Raw genomic sequence first — 19918 nt, 5'->3', positions numbered from 1 at the left:
TTCGTTTCTTTAAACCTTTTCTTTTTTTCTGAGGTAGAATTCAAAGCAGCCCGCGGAGCACCTAATCCTCCACACAGAAAGAAACAACTTTAAATTACTTTGATATCAGAAGATGCGTGAGGCGGAATGGTAGCGTTAAATGAAAACATCTAATTTGGTGAACTACACCAGTCCACATCAAATACATATAAATAACAAGTATAAAACAACATCTTGCTCATTGGTAAATTTGCTGTCAGTTTACATACAGACACAAAGAACTCTCCATATCCTGAACAATAAACACTGGAGGAACTTAGAATGATAAAAGTCCTCTACACCATGGATTATGTTAAGCAGTTGTCCCAGACTACTGATCCATGATCAGGTTCTGCTCTCCAAACCCTTAAGACTATCTACGTACAGACCCACAGGGACAAGTGGATGTATCTCCTTAGTTAATACATCCGTATTTCCTTAGTGTTCCGTGGATGGTGCAGTGCATGAAGAGCCGGTGAAGGAACACTGCTGATGAGAAGAACCGGGTGATCCAAGAACCGGGTGATCTGAGTCCAGTCGAAGCGGAGCGCTGTTGGGGACTCACTGTTGGGGACTGGGAGAGCAGACAATGGGTTGACTGACTGACCACTGAACACGACACGTGCTAATTCCCAACAGGAGTCTGACCAGCCAAGCAAGGCGGATTAGCTAGACTTCAACTAGCTAGATTTTAGTTGGAAGTGTGTTAACTAACTGCGTCAATATTATATTTATGTATAGTTCCCACATTACCATCCTGTCTGTCTGTATCTGGAAGTCCAACAGGATCTTAGCACGGTAATTTTCCCCACCTTCAGCGGTGTATCCCACTTAGATCTTGGAACTTCCAGCCCATACTTGGCACAGAAGTTTCAGTATACTTTGGCAGCTATTTGGTTATTTAGTTATGGCATTCCATGCTCTGCCTGCTATCATCATATACAGGAGGATGGCCCCCCCCCCTTTGAGTCTTGGTTCCTCTCAAGGTTTCTTCCTCATGCTCTAGGGAGTTTTTCCTCACCACTGTCGCCCTTGGCTGCTCACTGGGTGCTTGGACTCTGAAATTTGTAAAGCTGCTTTGTAACAACATCTGTTGAAAAAAGTGCTATATAAATACATTTTGATTTTTGATTTTGATATTCACACACTACAACATATATATTGGTGTTTGTAGGTAGTTTGTTTTATTGATTTTCAGGCACAGTAGTGGGACTCTATTAACCTATTAGAGATTACACTAGTCAGTGACCTGAAACTATGCTAAAGGATTTGATGACTAACTGTAACCCAGCAGACAATCCTTCATGGCCAGCAACAATCAATAGCTCTAAATAATATGCAATAAAAGCACACAATTACTTTTTCTTCAGATTTAACTTGTGATTTAACTTAATAACAGCAAACTGTTATTAGTTTCTTTTCTTTTCTTTTCTAAAAGGAGGCCATGGAAGAAACTGAAACTGAAAGCTTGATTTGTATCTTATAGGTATTTTCAGGGGGGATTTTATAAAGGGCACTGTGGATAAACACTCTTCCTTAAGTCAGCCCAAAGGTGGAAACATGTCACACTCTTATGTGACGCGGTAAAGCCAGAAATGGACAAGGAAATAATCACTCTATTCCACCAATCAAAAGGAGATTGATTGAGTGATTGTTTAAAAATAGACCCTCACTACTTTCAGTCTCTAATTCCCATCTTTTGTGATGAGTTAGTTTGTTCGGAACATTGAAATGTAAAAGGTTATCAAAGTGGGAACTCTGATTGCCATGACAACCGTGAAGAAAGCTGGGGCTCACAGGCCAAATAAAGCCTGCAAATGTCAGTGTGTACAGTCCTGAGTGTACCGTAGATTACACAAGGCCTTACACACACACACACACACACACACACACACACACACACACACACACTCACACTTTACTAAAAAGATGTCCTACCTGTTCTGTGCTTGGGACATAGGAAATATCATTCATACTTCTGCTTTGTGTATGACCTGTCATAGAATAAAAAAAAAAGATGTGTGTGTGTGTGCGTGTATACACACACACACACACACACACACACACACATTTTACCAACCACATATTTAAATCTATCTATCTATCTATACACATGTACACACACACACACAAACACACACACACACACATTTTACCAACCACATATTTAAATCTATCTATCTATCTATCTATCTATCTATCTATCTATCTATCTATCTATCTATCTATCTATCTATCTATCTATCTATCTATCTATACACACGTACACACACACACACACACACCATTGTGCTGTCAAACTCTAGTCCTCAACTCCAGAAGGCCACATGACAGAGTCCAGTTGAGATGATTTTCCCTGTCCCACTGATTTAATTCATCAGTTAATTGCTAGTTTTAGTACTAAATTCTCCAGGACTCTGCCCCTGCAGGAGCAGAGATTAACAACCCTGCAGTACCAGATGCATGTTCATATATTTGCATATTTGATGTATATTCATGTTGGTACAGTATGGTCTGTACAAAAATCAAGCCTGATTAGAAACCCAAGAGCCCCCAAATCATTTTTTTAAAAACATTTTTAATCTGTAAGTAGTTACGCAAACTCAGACTACACACTCATAGCCACATACCTGCCATATACATCACACATTGAAAATGTACTCGACTGTACACACCTTCGGCCCACACACACACACCTTTCGGCCCTTCGACCCGGCCCACGTATGCCCGCACACACAATTCAGATTATAAATAAGATGCATGACCATGCCCCCTGACAGGACGGATGGCATGTCAGTCACTTTTGCCCTCAGTCAGTTTTCAAGCCAGGTGGCGCAAAAGGGGTGGGGCTAGAGGCGGAGCAAAGAGACAGGGAGGTGGACTCACGCAGATGTCCACAACTGCGCAAGTCTTCTGTGGAGCGGCTGAAGGCAGAAGGGAGGGCACAGGCCAGACTCCGCGCTGTGAGAATGAGAGGTGCGGCGGTGAGGACACAGAAACATCGTCACACACTCATTCACGACGGACCAGCCCACGTCAGTCGGACCACGTCCGAATATTCAGGACGTTGTTGCTATGCACTACCACTTGCGAACACTGTTTGCCCTGCAAGCCTGAGATGATCTGAGCGAACTGCGGGGGGGGGGGACTCACAGGGGGCGGAGCTGCCCTTGCCCAGGTCAGCCAGGGAGTGGTGGATGGGCTTCTTGGTCTGGTGCCTGTGTTTCCTCAGCAGCACAAAGCTGATCTTGTCCCTCAGCTCCGGGCCAACCACGCCCTCCTCCACGTGACGCTCAATGATGTCATCTGCGGATCAGGGGTTCAGGGTTTTTGCACCATTTGGGAAGAGAGAGAAGAACTCGCTGACCTGAGTGCAGCGTCCAAGGTGAAACATGTTCACTGTCACCGTGCAGCCGCACGAGTAAATATGGGGCTTCGGAAGCATCTAATGCATTAAGTCCTGCTGGGTTAGGAATGACACTAAAATAAACAGTGCAGTGGTCCTCTGAGCACAGAGCTGGTCTTCCCTGCCATAAAACAACTGAAAGAACAGGGTCAAGATGTGCACAGCACACTATAAATAAACAAACCAATATGCAAACACAATTTGGATTTAAGGGGTCTGTTTTCAAATCGCAATCATCTGCATAAATAGGTATCCCATAGGCAAATATCGCAATAATCACTAAGAAATTATATATTGTGCAGCCCTACCTACGATCTGTGGCAGGGAGTAGCCGTCCAGGTCGAGAAGAACCACGCCGGTCTGCAGGCACGTGCGCAGCTCGAACAGGCTGTGCAGCGACAGCGTGGACACATGCGGCTTGCTCCACCTCTCACCACCCTCCTCCACCTTCTCCTCAAACTTCACCCATCTGAGAAAAGGTCAGCACAGATGTTGGTGAGAACACGATGGTGTTCTTTACATGCATTAATTAGAAGGGGGAACCTGCAGTTATTAAAGGGGATGCAGTCTCTATTCTTAGTGTTGTGTAATAATAATCTCTGTGTGTGTGTGTGTGTGTGTGTGTGTGTGTGTGTGTTTGTGCGTGTGCGTGCCCGTGCATACCTGGCCGACTCCCTCCACTCTAGTTCATCACCCTCGTGTTGGAGTGTGTCCATCTCGGTGAAGAGGGTGGGTGTGGGCGTGGCATCTTCAGCGTCTCCTAAAATATACCGCAGACGCTCTGCAGCTGGGGATACTTGGAACCGTAAACATGCAGAGACACACACAGCCTGTGTCTTACGTTAACGTAAACACGCAGAGACGCACACAGCCTGTGTCTTACGTTAACGTAAACACGCAGAGACGCACACAGCCTGTGTCTTACATTAACGTAAACACACAGAGACGCACACAGCTTGTGTCTTACATTAACGTAGAGACGCACACAGCCTGTGTCTTACATTAACGTAGAGACGCACACAGCCTGTGTCTTACATTAACGTAAACACGCAGAGACGCACACAGCCTGTGTCTTACATTAACGTAAACACACAGAGACGCACACAGCTTGTGTCTTACATTAACGTAGAGACGCACACAGCCTGTGTCTTACATTAACGTAAACACGCAGAGACGCACACAGCCTGTGTCTTACATTAACGTAAACACGCAGAGACGCACACAGCCTGTGTCTTACATTAACGTAAACACGCAGAGACGCACACAGCCTGTGTCTTACATTAACGTAAACACGCAGAGACGCACACAGTCTGTTTCTTACATTAACGTAAACACGCAGAGACGCACACAGCCTGTGTCTTACATTAACGTAAACACGCAGAGACTCACACAGGCTGTGTCTTACATTAACAAAACACGCAGAGACGCACACAGCCTGTCTTACATTAACATGAACAAGCAGAGACACAGACTAGTTTCTATTCAGATGAATGTGACCTCCGGGCTCAGCGTTATCAAGTGGAAATGATGTTTAGTCCATGTTCTCACTGTCTAAGCAGTGTTTAATTCTCACTGCTCCCTGATTATGCCGGCAAAGCTTGTCTTTCTAACATCGTTCCACATTTCTTTGCATCACAGCACCTTTTGCTCTCTACGAGCTGTGAGTGACTCTGAATAAGACTGCTAAATACGCACAGAGCCAGTTCAACTATACTCTATTTCAAACTTTGTTCTTATGTCGCAAAAATGCTAAACCTTAAAATAAGTTGTATTCAGTGACTTTGTGGGAGCCACTGCGGTGCAGTATAAACTGCAAACAGTGTTGAGACTTAACAACAAATCCAGCAATCCATGAAGTGACTGCACAGGGCAGAAAGCAACCTTGCCTTCACGCATTGTTGTTCGGGAGGTGGCGAAGCCGACGTTTGACAGTGCAGAGTGCATAAAACGCTCTGCTCTGTGTGTGAAGACTGTCTGAGCCTACAAAGGGTACTGCACTGAATGGGCTTGGAGTGGGGGATGCTATTTTAGAGCAAAAAAAAGCAGTCGTTGGGGTTAAACAGTCTCCGGTCTAAAAAGGAGAGACATAAAAAACATGGTGTATTATGAAAGCTGTGAAGTGTGTTTGGGCAACGTTTACTTCCTCATTTCCTTAGTATTTACTCAGCACTGAACGTGAAAGACCTGATTTGGTGGAGAAGACTCTGACACCTAGTGGAGAAGCTTCTAAAAAGCAGGGCAAAGGGCCAAGGAGAAAGAGTTGGGGAGGATGGGGGTGGGGGTGGGGGTGGTGATGGGGATAGAGGTGTAGGGCAGAGACACGCCGTAGACGCTCAGCTGAGAAGAGTGCAAGCTTGGGCCCATCAAAACGCAGTGGGCTCAATCTGTGGAAACCTTTCAGGAAATGGAAGCACTAAACTACTGCCGTGGCTGCTATGGAGCTCAAGGTTGAGTGTGAGGCCACCAAATCGGTCCTTTTCCATACATTTGTAATGCGCCATAGCAAAGAAATTGGATTTTTATTCCATGTCAGAAATATTCCACTTACAGTCATCTAGAGCAAGGTGGCGCATGTTTTTCAGCCCCTCTTTAGATGTACAGAGGTGTAACGTCATGTTAACCTTCAGTAAGTCTTTAATGTGCGGCTAAAACAGCAACAGAGAAGCCATTTAGAAGGCTTTTTTTTCTTTATTAACAGATACTACATTGAAAAGAATGGATGATTTAGTATGAGAGGGTTTAAAGTTTAAAGTTAGTTGCATTCTCTTAAAAAGTGTCACATTTGCCCCTCCCTGGCATGGCGGTTCCCACGGCAACACTACCATGTTTGTTTACTTCCTGGTTTTGTTTCCTCATACTTCCTTGTTTTGATCGCCGTCTAATCATTATGTTCACCTGTGTCTTTTTAGTCTTCATTGGTCCTAGTATATAAGCCCAGCATGTTCTATTAGTCTTTGGTGAAGTCTCGTCAACCCGTGTTATGTTTCTGAGCCATAGTTTCTCCTGATCATTTAGATTTCTGCTTGTGTATTTGGATTACCGTCCTTACCTGTTCCATGTCTGTTTTGGTTGCTTCATTGTGTCACGGTTGGCCGGTCATCCACCGGAGAGCACACCCACTTTAGATAGGGACCGTCCTACACCCCCATCTCGTTCCCAATCACCGGAGTTTTAATCAAGTACACCTGTTCTTACTTATCTTTGTTATTTAAACCTACAGGTCTCTGGAGAAGACGCTGCACATTAGCGATCTAAGCCAGACAGAATACTCATCCCGTGCATTTGCTTCCCAAGATCCTCAAATTTAGGATACTTGTTTTGTTAGATCATGGAAAATAAAGAGTTCTTTAGCTCAACCTTGCCTCTCACTTCCTCTGTGCCCTAGCTACCGTCACAGAATGTGCAGCCTCTAGGAAGCGTAGCAAGTAGCCCCGACTGGGCTCAGATGGTGGCTCTGGATCAGCAGAAGCAGGATATCGGAGAGATCTGTTCGCTAGTGCAGAGCTTCGGTCAATGCTTGAATTGCCTGACTAGGAGTTCCGAACAGCAAACGACCTCTGCCGTCACCCCATCCAATGCAAACTTTTCTTTGGATATCAGCCCCATTTACCAGATCACGCTAAAGTAGCATTTATGATTTCCTGGCTCACGGGGAAGGTTCGCATCTGGGGAACAACTTTAGTGGTTAATTTGTCTCCCCAGATGAACAACTACCGCGGATTTGTACAGGAGCTGAAAGTGGTGTTTTACCACCTACGGCAAGGAAGACTGTGGGCAAGCACTGCTTCATTTGAAGCAGGGAATGAGGCCAACTGCAGAGTATGCAACGGAGTTTAGGACACTAGCCGCTGGAACGCGCTGGAATGAACCTGTTCAGGTAGATGTGTTCCTCTGCGGTTTGAGGGCGGAGCTGCAAGTGCAGTTGGCCTGCAAACAGGAGGTTATCATGCTGAATGAGAATATCCTCTTCGTATCACCTATGACCGCCTCCTACAGGAAGGAAGGTGTCACCTCCACCGAGGGTTTTCGTCTTGGAGAGAGATCCCAATGCCCAGTCAGATTTTGGTTTCAGATGAGCCTATGCAACTGGGCGTGGCTGGGGTAAGGCACAAGGAACAAAGGAGGAGTGGCAATATGGTGAGTTACTCTCCGAACCTATCCTTGTGTAGGATACCAGTTAAAGTGTTGTGTAATGAAAACCGCGTCCTCCAGTGGGCGCCATCTTGCGAAGGACAATGTTTTCCACATCGGAGGGTGTGTCTCCAGGTGACTTTATTAGAAAGCCTGGAAGCTGATACGCAGGTCACCGTTCCCTGAGAGTATGAGGACCTGGCATAAGTGTTCAGTACCACCAAGGCCACACATCTCCCCCCGACCGAGACCGGGATTGTGCCATTACTCTTAAGGAGGGGGCAGTACCGCCCAGAAGCCGAGTCTATCCTCCTTCCCAGGAGGAGGAGCGAGCGATGGGACAGCATGTAAAAGAGGCCCTGGAACAGGGTTATATCTGTCCCTCTACGTCTCTGGCCTCAGCTAGCATTTTCTTTGTGAAAAAAAGGATGGGGAGTCTAAGACCCTGTTTGAACTATCGGGGCCTCAATAAGCTGCTTATACAGTACCTGTATTCCCCTGGTACCCACCGTGCTGGAACAACTAAGGGGAGCTAGGTACTTCACTAAACTTGATTTGCGCAGCGCATATAGTCTCATATGGTTTAGAGAGGGTGACAGGCGGAAGACGGTGTTTAATACATCTTTAGGTATTATGAATACCTAGTGCTACCCTATGGTCTGGCCACAGCCCCCTCTGTGCTCCAAGCGTACATTAATGAGGCCCTAAGGGAGTTCTTAGGTAGATTTGTTGTCACTTACATAGACGACATTCTGATCTATTCCACCTCCTGGGACCAACATGTATGTGATGTGCGTGCCATTGTTCATAATCTGTTGAAGAATTTCCTATATTGCAAGGCAGAAAAATGCGAATTCCACATGAAGGAGATAAACGGCCTGGGCTACATCATTCAGGAGGGCAGCGTGCGTATGCAACCAGGTAAGGTAGAGGCAGTTAAGGCCTGGCTGAGACCACACACACGTAAAGCCCTACAGTGTTTTCTGCGTTTCGCTAATTTCTACAGATGCTTTATCAAGTTTTTCAGTACACTGGCTCAGCCCCTCACACATCTACTCTGGGGTCAGAACAAACGGCTGAACTGGAATCCCAGGGCGGTGAGGTCCTTCGAGGAGCTCAAAAATGCCTTCTCCACCGCACCGGTGCTACGACAACCCGACCCAAAAAAACCTTTCGTGGTAGATGTGGACACGTTAAACGTAGGTGTGAGAGCTGTGCTGTCGCAACAACAGGATAAAGGAGGCAAATTACACCCCATAGCCTTCTTTTCCCAGAAGCTGAGCCCAGAAACGAAATTACGGAGTTGAAGACCGCGAATTGCTAGCCATGAAACGTGCGTTCGAGGAGTGGAGGCACTGGCTAGAGGGAGCACAGCACCTCTTTACTGTGATCACCCATCACAAGAACCTCGAACACCTGCAGAACACTAAGAGGATGAATTCCATGCAGGTACGATGGTCACTTTTCTTTTCGCGCTTCAATTTCTGGGTTAACTATAGACCGGGGGAGAGGAACTTAAGGGGAAATGTGCTCTCACGCCTATACAACGCCGAGGCGCAAGCCACCTGTTCAGAACCTGCCCTTCTCTCATCTCGCTTCCTGCCATCGCTAAGCTGGTAGATCGACAAGCAAATAGAAACGGCTAACCCTCATCCACAGTGTCCACCCAATCGCCTGTATCGTGACTCCCTCATCACATGGGCACATACCTCAATGGGAACTGGTCATCCGGGGTCCACACATACCACCCAGTTGCTGGGTGCACGCTACTGGTGACCAGCCCTGAACAGGGACGTGGTGAGCTTCGTAACTTTGTACATGGATTGCGCACGTAGCAAAACGCCACGTACTCCTCCCGCAGGTAAGATGCTCCCCCTGTCTACCCCCCTGTATATACGGTAATATATAATATGTAATATAGGTATATAATATATAATATAGGTATATTACCTATATAATAATAATATAGGTAATACGGTGGTCCTCACAATAATAGATTTTCGAAGATGGTCCGATTTGTTTCCTTGGCAGGTCTACCCACCGCTTGGGCAACGGCGGATTTACTCTTTCGTCATGTCTTTAGACCATTTGGCCTACCAGAGGACAGTTTACGCAGTTTACGTCGCAGGTTTGGAAGGAGCTACAGGGGAAGCTGAATATCACTGTCTGCCTGACGTCTGGCTACCACCCCCAGGCCAACGATCAGGTTGAGAGAGCTAACCAGGAGTTGGACTAACCCCATTTGAGTGTGTGCTAGGATATCAACTGCCACTTTACCCTTGGAACCCCCCTACCTTGGATCAGCCTGCAGTGGAACAGTGGTGCCAACGCAGTGAGCGAGTGTGGGAAGAGACACACCAGCACCTCTGCAAGGCAGCTGCCGCTTACATGCAGAAGGCCAGTAGAACACTCCTCAGTATGAGATGGGGCGGTCTGTCACGGTTGGCCGGTCATCTGCCGGAGAGGACACACCCACTTTAGATGGGGCCCGTCCTACAACCCTACCTCAATCACCGGAGTTTTAACCAAGTACACCTGTTCATACTTATCTTTGTTATTTAAACCTACAGGTCTCTGGAGAAGGCGCTGCACATTTACCTGAGGGGAAACATTTACCTGAGAGGAAACATTTAACCGAATGAGGCAGCAGACAGAGGGGAAAAGGACCAGCTCCATGTTACACACACACACACACACACACACACACACACACACACACACACACACACACTCATACACAGAGACAAACATGAATAAGGACTGATAGGTACAATATTTCATCACTTATGAGAATTGTTCAGGAAAGGGCTAAGAATTGAATATATGTAGCCTTACTAGTGAAGCATATGAAATTACAGATATTCATGTGACTTCTGGCACTCATTTGGATCTCGGATATTCAGTTACAGTGGGGAGCTGTGAGAAGACCTTCATTCTTCATAGTCAAAGCCAACAATCACTATCAGTTATCAGTTTTAATATCGGAACAATGACACCTAAATGTCCTGAACATATTTTTACAATTTCAATAGAGCTATTGGTGACCACCATTATAACAAAATGGAAAAACAGAGTTTTGAAAGTGAAAAAAGGTGAGATTTCTTTTTGTTAGACATTCAGGTAGACATGCTATAAAGTGAAACCATTTTGATGGATATAGTGGATAAGCAGAGATGTTATATGGCAGTATTGGATAGGGAACTATGTTTTTGTTAGTCAAATCTTTCTAAAGAAGGGGAAAGAGGAAAATGTTGTAGTTTTGGATTTAACCAAATTAACACTATATAGGTGACATGATTGCTGGAGGTATGCATAATCTTTTTGGATGAGATTATTTTTAAAAAAATGGTTGCTATTTATGTTTGCCGAGTCTTTAATCCAAACCCAGGGGAATACATATAGCCACTGTGCAAGACAAGCAACTCAACTCCCAGGATTCCTTTTTATCTACCCTAACCATCACCCCGGGAGGCTGTTGTCATTTTGGAGTACTGGCTGGACATTATGGCACTATTTCAACTGCAAAAACTATTTTTTGCAGCACCGGTCTGGTAACAGGCTTCCAGCACACAAAGGAAAGGGGTCACTTGACACGCACCAGTCTGAGAGGAGCTGCAGAACTTCAGTGCCACATTGCAGTTTCTGATGTGACATAGCATTATTTGTAATTTAAAAAAAAAATAATTAAAAAAAAGGTGTTTAGTTAAAAGACCCTAAAGAGCTGAATTCGCTGAAGGCTTCTCTAGTAGTTTAGGGATGAACATCACAGCTTCCCATAACAAAGTAGTGTCAGACCACCACCTTTTCGGTTTTGTCTGCGATTTTGTCTGTGGTGTTGCACGTAGCTGGAAAAACAGCATACTCTGATGTCTGACAGTCTGAGTGCTAGCAGTGCATCTTCAAATGGAGCTGCAATTACTGTAAGAGAAGGTTAGAAATAATACACTTATGTTACAAGTATCATAAACTAAAAATACTGCCTTTGATTAAAGTACTACTCTCAGAACAGGAAATTTGCTGCTGAATTTGGATATAACTCAAACAACATAAAATAAAGACCGAACGATGTTCTTGATGGGCCAAGGTGTTCACAATGTCAAATGGGAGGTCTGTACTGAATTCTCCACAAGACTTTTAATACAACTGTCCACTGTAGCGTCACTTATCTAGTGTAATAACATTTCACACATTATACTGGCTGGTGATACTCTCATGAAATATTTGTTGGTCACAATAAAGCAACTTAACCTGCTCTGTGCGGCATACACAGACAAAATGTTGAGATTGTACAAAAACACCTCACATGGTCAAGACTGGAAAGGCCTGTGGGCTATTCTGGCAATAGGCCTTGTAAGGCAAGACTCATAGGTTTATATAACAAATTTATAGATGTAGAGAATACAAGACAGTACAAGTCAATAAAGAATAGATAACTGTGCCTTGAACCAACAAGTGCTTTCAAGATTTTCATCTGGGTTTTTTTTTACATAGCAAGTAATTCTTTATCATTGCTAATGCTTTAAGTTGACATAAAGTGACAGTCCAGTTCTTGTTTCGATGTTTAATTTTTTTTTATTTTTGGTGAAAACCAGCAAAAACAGATGCTGCAAAGATATCAGATAACACGGATCTCCACAGTCACTTTAAAATATATTTTTTAATACTTGAGTACTTGAGTCCAGTTACTCAAGAGAATGCATCTTTTAAGGGTTTCATCTCTAACAATAACAAAGGCGTTTGAACGCTATGACAGTTTGCTCAAACAAGCCTGCTTTGTGTCTTGATTGCATGAACTTTTAAATGATTTTTTTTGTTACTCGAGCTAAAACGTGTTTTCCAACGTAGAAAAATGAAATTCGTACAACCCGCCAAAAAATGTCAAAGATCTTTTTTCCTTGACTTCAGTATCCACCATGACTGAATTGCGAAGCGAAGACTATAATTACACTGCCAGGATCGATCACATGGTCAATGGCAATTCGGGAACATGCTCGAAGTTTTTTTGTTTTGTGCAATTACATGTGCCGAGTCACCGAAGAGCACAGCTCCGAACCACGGTGTCTGCAGTCCTTGTGAATATGGACAGTCCCTTCCCAATGACTAGCGGGCGTATTGGAAAAAAACACCTCCCTCCATCCCTGTGCGTCCTACGCGTCTTAAGAGTTCAGGTTTAGCGCCATGGCAGGCGAGAACCACTAGGGGGCGTCGAGAAATGCGTAATGCAGGATTGCCTAGTGGGGGAGAAAGACGAGAAAGACCGTAGCTACTCTTTACTTCATGACTTCCACCTCCAACGAAGGTCAGATAGGTTCACAACCAACACAGGGATGTATGCGCACAGCAGGTAAATGTGGGCGAAATCTGATGCTTCCTTGCATATGGGACACGGGTTTGTCATTTGGATGGTTCATGCCACTGCGGGACGAGATGGACAAATAAACTGTTGTAGATCACTTCTTGTTTTGCTTGCGGGATATTGTCAAGTGTTATTTCAAATTAACGTTGGATATAGGGCACATTAAAAGATATTGTGAATAGCCAAGCAAAACATGGATCTGGTCAGAATATGCTAAAGTATAGCGATCCTTTTAGGTGCAGACAACTCATGTAGGCCTACATCTGACCCCCCCAAATGAACTAATGGATTATCTGTTCATACAATTTCATTATCTTGAAGAAATTAGAGCTCGAATTGAAAAATTAAACTTGATGAATAATTATCCTGACACAAGTGCTTACCGTCACTCTGCTATTTTCCCATTGCAATCGAAATCACGACAATAGCCATTAATCTGCTCTGCTAAGAGCTGACACTCTGTGATGTTGTACATGGCCACACTGTCCATTAACTTAATATACAGTGACAAGTCCATTATCTTTATATACAGTGACAAATTAGCTTTCAATTAAAATTCATTTACATAATTTAGCAGCTATGTTTATATTGTTAGTCTCTGTCCAGAGAAACACCCTTTATCGAGGTCTTCTATAATCCTTCGTTGAGGCAGTACAGTCTCACGTATCATGATGGGTACACTTGTATGTCTTTTCCCCATGCCTCTGATTTCATATCAAAGTTTATTTATTAATGTCATTATGATATGGACCTTAAATGCACACATTAAGGTTTCTTTCTCAATCACCGCCTGTCAACATTCAATTGCACTATTGGTGATGTTATCACTATTAGTGATTTGTTTTTGTTTGCTCATCTCTGAAAACAGGAAAGTATAAATGACACAAATCTGGCGGCGCGCTTGGGTGTGAAAGTGTACTTGAGTGTCAAATTAAAAACGCCAGAGACTCTTCGCAGATAAACCAACCTAGGCCCAGGTTTTCAAACGAAATCTGGCAGGATCAAAGCAATGGGATAACATAAACTCACAAAACAGATCCCAACACTTCCGATACTGATTATTTGGATTTGGGATTTTAAACCAGGATTAAATGCCAACGTTTGGATTTTTCAAAAACCCAGAGATAAAATCTGGATCAGTTTAATACTATAAAAAAGGGAATATGTTGATACTCCATAGCAAGGTGGATTTGGGATGGTTTAACACCAAATGTCTTGCAGAAATTACATGAAAGCCAAGTTAGAGTAATAAAGACTGTAAATTATGACTGGTGTGTGCTATTGCAAAGTTATATTTATTGGTTTATGTTGCTAGTACTGCAACTTCATGGGTACATTTAGTACTCGAGGTACCAAGAATGCCATTACATCAAAAAAAGAAAGCAGGATGCGTGAGTTTCAATCCCTGATCATGTTAATATCGCTGGTACTGGCCAGTTAAGGACCACGGAACAGGTTAAATTTTGTTGGAAGAATTTAAAACAGAAGGAATGTAAAGACAACTGTCTACCCAGATAGATTGCAACTGTTTTGAGGAACTTGTGAAAATGGAAACTTTTCTTTGGAAGTGGTTCATTACAGATTTCTTTTATTCAAAAGGAATTATTATCTGTCCATCTGTGTCGGTAGCGGCATAGAGGGAGCGAGGGGTGAGGGTGGGGTAAAGGGGTCTTTATTCTCCATTTCACAAGTCAGGCTGATAAGCTGCAATGCTCAAAGGTCCACTAATGTGTGGCGCCGGCTTCAGGAACCCGTGGGCTTAAATAGAAGCAGGGGAAACAAGGAATTGGTGAATGAGAACTGGAGCGGGTGCTTGGTGTGGTTCTGTGCAGCAGCGGGCGCGTGCTTCCTGCTAGATGACCGGCCTACCAGGACACCGTCAGGATGCATTTGACTTCCAGTGCAAAGATTTCCAAATGCAGAACTGGAGATATTTGGATCTGATTTTTTTTTTTAAAACAAAGACAAAATAACTGATCTCAATTTGATCCTAGATAAGTAAAAGGGGGCTTTGATTATTTGGACAAATATAATGCAGATTAAAAGTTTTGAAAAACTGGTCCCTGGGGAAAATCACCTGTGCTTAATTAAAACCAGTTCGAAAATAGATCTGCAGCCTCACTGAATTTTCTAAAACGCATTTTGGAAATGCATTTGAACCACTGCTTATGAACTAACATGAGCCAACAATAAAGGACAAAATATCTAATTCAAATTCTAAATACTTTCTGTATGTACAATTTATAAATGTTTTCAAACACCCAGTTTGTCAATTGTCATTTAATTGTCAGGAGTCATATGAAATAAGCTCACTTGAAACACAACGGCAGAGCCAACGAGTAGAGTGTGCACAGTTCAACTCAGCGCAGGCCTACTGTAAAGTATTAACTTGTCGCTGGTGATTGCCCAGGCCATATCATGGAAAAACGCCACTCACTGTTCCTGCTGATGTCCAGGCTGTGCTCTGCTTGCTCCGGGCTCGTGGGCTCTGGGTCGCGGTGCTCGCGTTGGCGGTGGTCGTCACACGGCGCTCTCTCAGCATCCATGGCCTCGAGGCTGGACATCGACGAGCGCCGGCGTCTGCGTCTACGCCGGTAGCCCCGAGAGGCTGGGACGCCGATGTAAATGGACTCATGATCTGAAGACGATCAGAAGTTGAGAAGTTATAATGTCACACCTCCCCCCCCCCCTTTATTAGTAATCCATGATGCACCGCATGCAAATGCAAATTTCTTTTTATATTTGGGGGGTGGAAATGTGATTTTTGCAAGGCATTTAATGGACCACATTACTTCTTGTTTCTGCCATGTCACAAAGAGACAAAATGAGTTATTTTATCTCCCACCTGTGCACAGATAAGGGATACCTCATAATTCGGTGTGAGCTGCAAACACACCGCATATACCATTTACGTCACCAGTAACAGCTGGAACAAAACTAAGCACACGGCTTGCTTCATCTTCTCAGCTCCCAATGGTTTGTGGCACATGGCTTGTTCTTGACCTCAAATGGGTTCTTAATAGCCACAGTAATCAGGGCAAGAGAATTGATCTCTTTTAAACAATGGCACAAAGTGTCAAATATTTGTGAACATGTTTACATTTACAGCATTTAGTAGACACTCCTGTCCAGGGCGACTTACAATCGTGCTGTTCTTTTTCCTTGAAAGAAATCCATATACTAACACATTAGGCAGAGTGGATGGATGGATGCATGACCTATATAAATAAGTGGCTAAATGACAACAGAATATTGTATGCTGAAGACCCTTTCAATAATGTCTGTTAGTTTCCCACTGATTTGTGTGTGTTAGCATTCCGTTCCACAGGGCCCCTAAACAGTTTCTCGTGTTTCCTACACACTAGTGATGTGACGGCGGTCAGGGGAACTGCAGCTGATTACACCCATTCATCCAGAAACCCCTGCAGCATTGTCACGCAGAAGACATCAGACGGTTCCTTTGTTTGGTTTTCTTTGTTTATCTTGACACCTGCGCAATCAGACGGTTCCTTTGTTTGCTAATGTGTCTACTGAACTACTGAACTGTATCCCCATAACTTGTAGTTATGCAAGATGTTGTGTTTTCAAATATTTTTCTTAATTTGTTTTTGTATAGAGCTTTTTACAACAGCTGTTGTCACAAAGCAGCTTTACGCCTGTCCCAGTCCAACCAGTCCAACCCCCCAGTGAGCCAAACAAAGCTGACAGTGGCAAGAAAAAACTCCCTAAGAAGAAGAAACCGTCAGAGGAACCGAGACTCAACATAGGAGGCCATCATGCTCTGGGTGACACCGGACACCCCAACAGGAACAAAATAAGTGAAGAATAAAACACAAAACAAAAACAAATAAGCAAAAGATGTCTATCCTGGGGTCCTAAAAGGTCTAGTTTGGATTTGAGTGGTGTGTGTCTGAAACCCATCTGGTGCAGACACAGCCCAGGAAGACCTGCCAGTCAGCCTAGAGCCCTCCCCAAGTTCTGAGAGGGGAGGGAACCGAGGCAATGGAGAAGTGGCTGGGTGGATATGGAGGTGGCAGAAGCCATAGCAGATGAGCTAGGTCAAGGCTCAGCATAAGCGCAGTGTTAGTTAATGTAACATTACTCATGAGAGAAAAGAGAAATCCCCACATCTCATGTGGCATTTCACGCACCTCACTCTTGCCTTTTAGGCCAACTGTCGTTACTAAACAGTGAAACGAAAATCTGGTTGTTGTAGGCTAAACATCTTGTTGCCAGTATTTACCTCATTATCTAACTAGGTAAAAGTTAACAAGATACCTTCATTTTATGGCTGACTTGGTAACCTTTCTGAAATATTAATAGCACTCAGAGATCAGTGAATGCTGACATGTTCCTCTTTAACTTGTTGCTCTTGATTAACCAGCCCAACAAGCCAGAAGCTCTTGATGAGACACACAATGACTGATGGGTAAACTTTTGTGTCAACTTCCTGTATAATGATAAACCTTTACACACTACTCCTGGCAAACTGAATGTTTTCATACCCTACGGTTTGGAATCTCTCATAAAATGCCCAAATTCCTTGTGAGTCTAATATATAATGAAGACCCATTTAACCTGAAAAGTCTTCGCCTGGTGTTTCTAGTTACCTCGTCATATAGAAAATGAATGTCCCCGAGGGCTTTTAGAAACATCTTGAAAATGAAACTTCATAAACTTCAGTAAAACAAAAAGTCAAGTGTGCTTTTGTTTGTTGGAAGTGCCTTTCTGTATCTTGTGGATTTTGAGGGCCTTGGGAAATTAGGTCTTATTTGTTGCCCATGGTGTTCTACTTAAACTTAGCCAAGAGGGGATCTGCCAGCAGCCGTATAACTTCGTTAACTCTCCGGGGGGGGGGGGGGGGGTATCCGTATCCCTAAGTCCAGGTTTCCTGAAATCAGGTTACCATGGCGATCAGGGATTGCTGCTTTGTCTTTGCACTTCTGTAATGAGTTTTGGGGCCACGATACGTACCCACGCTACATTCTGGGCATGGCTGTAATCTCCTTAAGCAGACGCACATCGGGCCACGTGTCAAACTCTTTTCGCTTCGGCCGAACGCCCAAGCTGTCGGGTCGACGTGTGCAGCGACCCAAATGAAACCAAGAAATGCGGGAATCAGTTTGTACAACAAGTTAACTTTAACATGGTTACACACTTCGTCTACGCTCTGCCAAACGGACGATACTTTGGTCTGATATACCAACGTATATGCTCCTTTCCTATTACCGCAGTTCTTTACCGGCGTCTGGAATGTTATTTGCTGTCTCGACCCCCAGCAAAGTCCCAGAACGTATTAAATAATTAATGTCAGATGAGGCAACCACCGCTATTAATGTTAAAAAGGAATCCTTTTTAGGGTTTCTCATGTAATTAGCAGTTGTATCGACAGAACCTGCTCAAGGACAGATTGCACTGAAGGAACGCAACACAAACTGGCCAGGAAATGGACAGATATGAGCATCCACTGAACGTATACCCGACGCAGATTTGTAGCTTGCTTACCATAGCAGTAGCACAGAAAAACGATAAACTAAAATTTACGATTCCCACCTTGTTTCTTGGTACCCGTGAGCCATTCTTTTACTGCTTTTCCTGTATCTATACGGCCGACATGTTTAGTAAAAATGTAAGTTGCTTTCAAAGGCAGCCAGTAATTGTCTTTGACTGAAAATATGTTCTTACATAAACGCGTACATTTAAATGCCATTCAAGTGTCAATTATACTTTGTAGGGATTGTAACAGCAAGCTCGGGACCATAAGTTCAACCTAAGAAATGCACAAATTAAAATGGTGTCCACCGATCCCAGGTAGCTAGGAATGTATTAGTATTATGAAGTTACTGATTGATTATTAGCAGTTATGATATCTAATTATCTGCTGTGTCTATAACAACAAGAACATGAATACACATTATACAAGAACAACTGCGTTTTCTTAGTAAGGAAATGACTTTTCAAATTATTTCACTGTCGCAGCCCAAATTCCATTGACGATAAATCGTGAGAGTTTTGCTAGAGTTGTTGCGCTCTCCTTTCATCTCATTTATATGGTGTCAGGTGGTCAGGATAACTGTCCCTAGTCTGCCTGTTCCTCGTCCAGTCGATCTGATGAGATCTGTTATCGTGAGTGTTTGGTCTTGGCTCTTGCAAATAGTGACGTGGACATTGTCAACAACCAACAGGTGAACACCAGAGAGAGAGCAGGAAAGAGAGATCAGACATGTGACTGGAAGATCAGACATGAGACAGGGAGACTCATTTTTGGTTCTTTCTGAACAAACCGTTGCACACACAAGGGCAACTCTGGCCGAAAGCTGCATCTGATACTGCTCCGTTGTTCAACAGTTCCTCTTCAACATTCTGTGACTGACGAGACATTGGACATATTCTTTTCAAAGTTAGTATAAGTGTTAGATCCTTATGAGTATAGTGTGTGTGTGTGTGTGTGTGTGTGTGTGTGTGTGAGAGAGAGAGAGAGAGAGAGAGAGAGAGAGAGAGAGAGAGAGAGAGAGAGAGAGAGAGAGAGACACACCTTCCTCTTCTTCATAGCGGTAGCTATTGCTGTCCATCCCTTGTTCACGATCCATTCTAAAATAGTAAAGAAGAGGGATACAAGAGGAAGTGAGGAAGAGAGAGGGAGAGAGGGATGAAAGTAGAAGAATACGGGACTGAAGCAATATGTCTTCAATTCAGTTATTAAACTCTTACACCAAAAGTTTAGGAATGTGTTAATAATCTTAAGGCATATAATGCAATAAAAACTGTAAATAAAAGTGTGTAGTTAGAATGAAAGACTAGTTCCATCAATAGGGCTTTGAAGTGTGTGTGTGTGTGTGTGTGTGTGTGTGTGTGTGTGTGTGTGTGTGTATATATATATATATATATATATATATATATATATATATATGTATGTATGTATGTATGTATGTATGTATGTATGTATGCCAGACTGTTCCTGTTTGTGTGTAAGATAAAATTCAAATGTGTATAAAGTATCTACTGTA

The 19918-nt window shown here is 43.6% G+C and overlaps 1 protein-coding gene across 1 annotated transcript in view; it reads right to left on the bottom strand.

Moving 5' to 3' along the window:
• Positions 1-19501, bottom strand: part of slc4a5a (solute carrier family 4 member 5a) — a 35325-nt gene extending 15824 nt beyond the window's left edge. Inside the window, exons 1-7 of the mRNA XM_035526068.1 lie at positions 19447-19501; positions 15349-15549; positions 4088-4220; positions 3733-3893; positions 3172-3324; positions 2905-2979; positions 1957-2012 (exon numbers count right to left, since the gene is read on the bottom strand). Coding sequence (XP_035381961.1) covers positions 1957-2012; positions 2905-2979; positions 3172-3324; positions 3733-3893; positions 4088-4220; positions 15349-15549; positions 19447-19501 — 834 coding nt within the window. The remainder of the gene's footprint in view (positions 1-1956; positions 2013-2904; positions 2980-3171; positions 3325-3732; positions 3894-4087; positions 4221-15348; positions 15550-19446) is intronic.
• Between the last annotated feature and the right edge of the window lie 417 nt (positions 19502-19918).

Source organism: Electrophorus electricus, chromosome 5 (genome assembly GCF_013358815.1).
Source record: "Electrophorus electricus isolate fEleEle1 chromosome 5, fEleEle1.pri, whole genome shotgun sequence".
In the NCBI taxonomy this organism is placed as follows: domain Eukaryota; kingdom Metazoa; phylum Chordata; class Actinopteri; order Gymnotiformes; family Gymnotidae; genus Electrophorus; species Electrophorus electricus.
The sequence above is the reverse complement of the archived record's forward strand: the minus strand, read 5'-3'. Positions and strand labels throughout refer to the sequence as shown.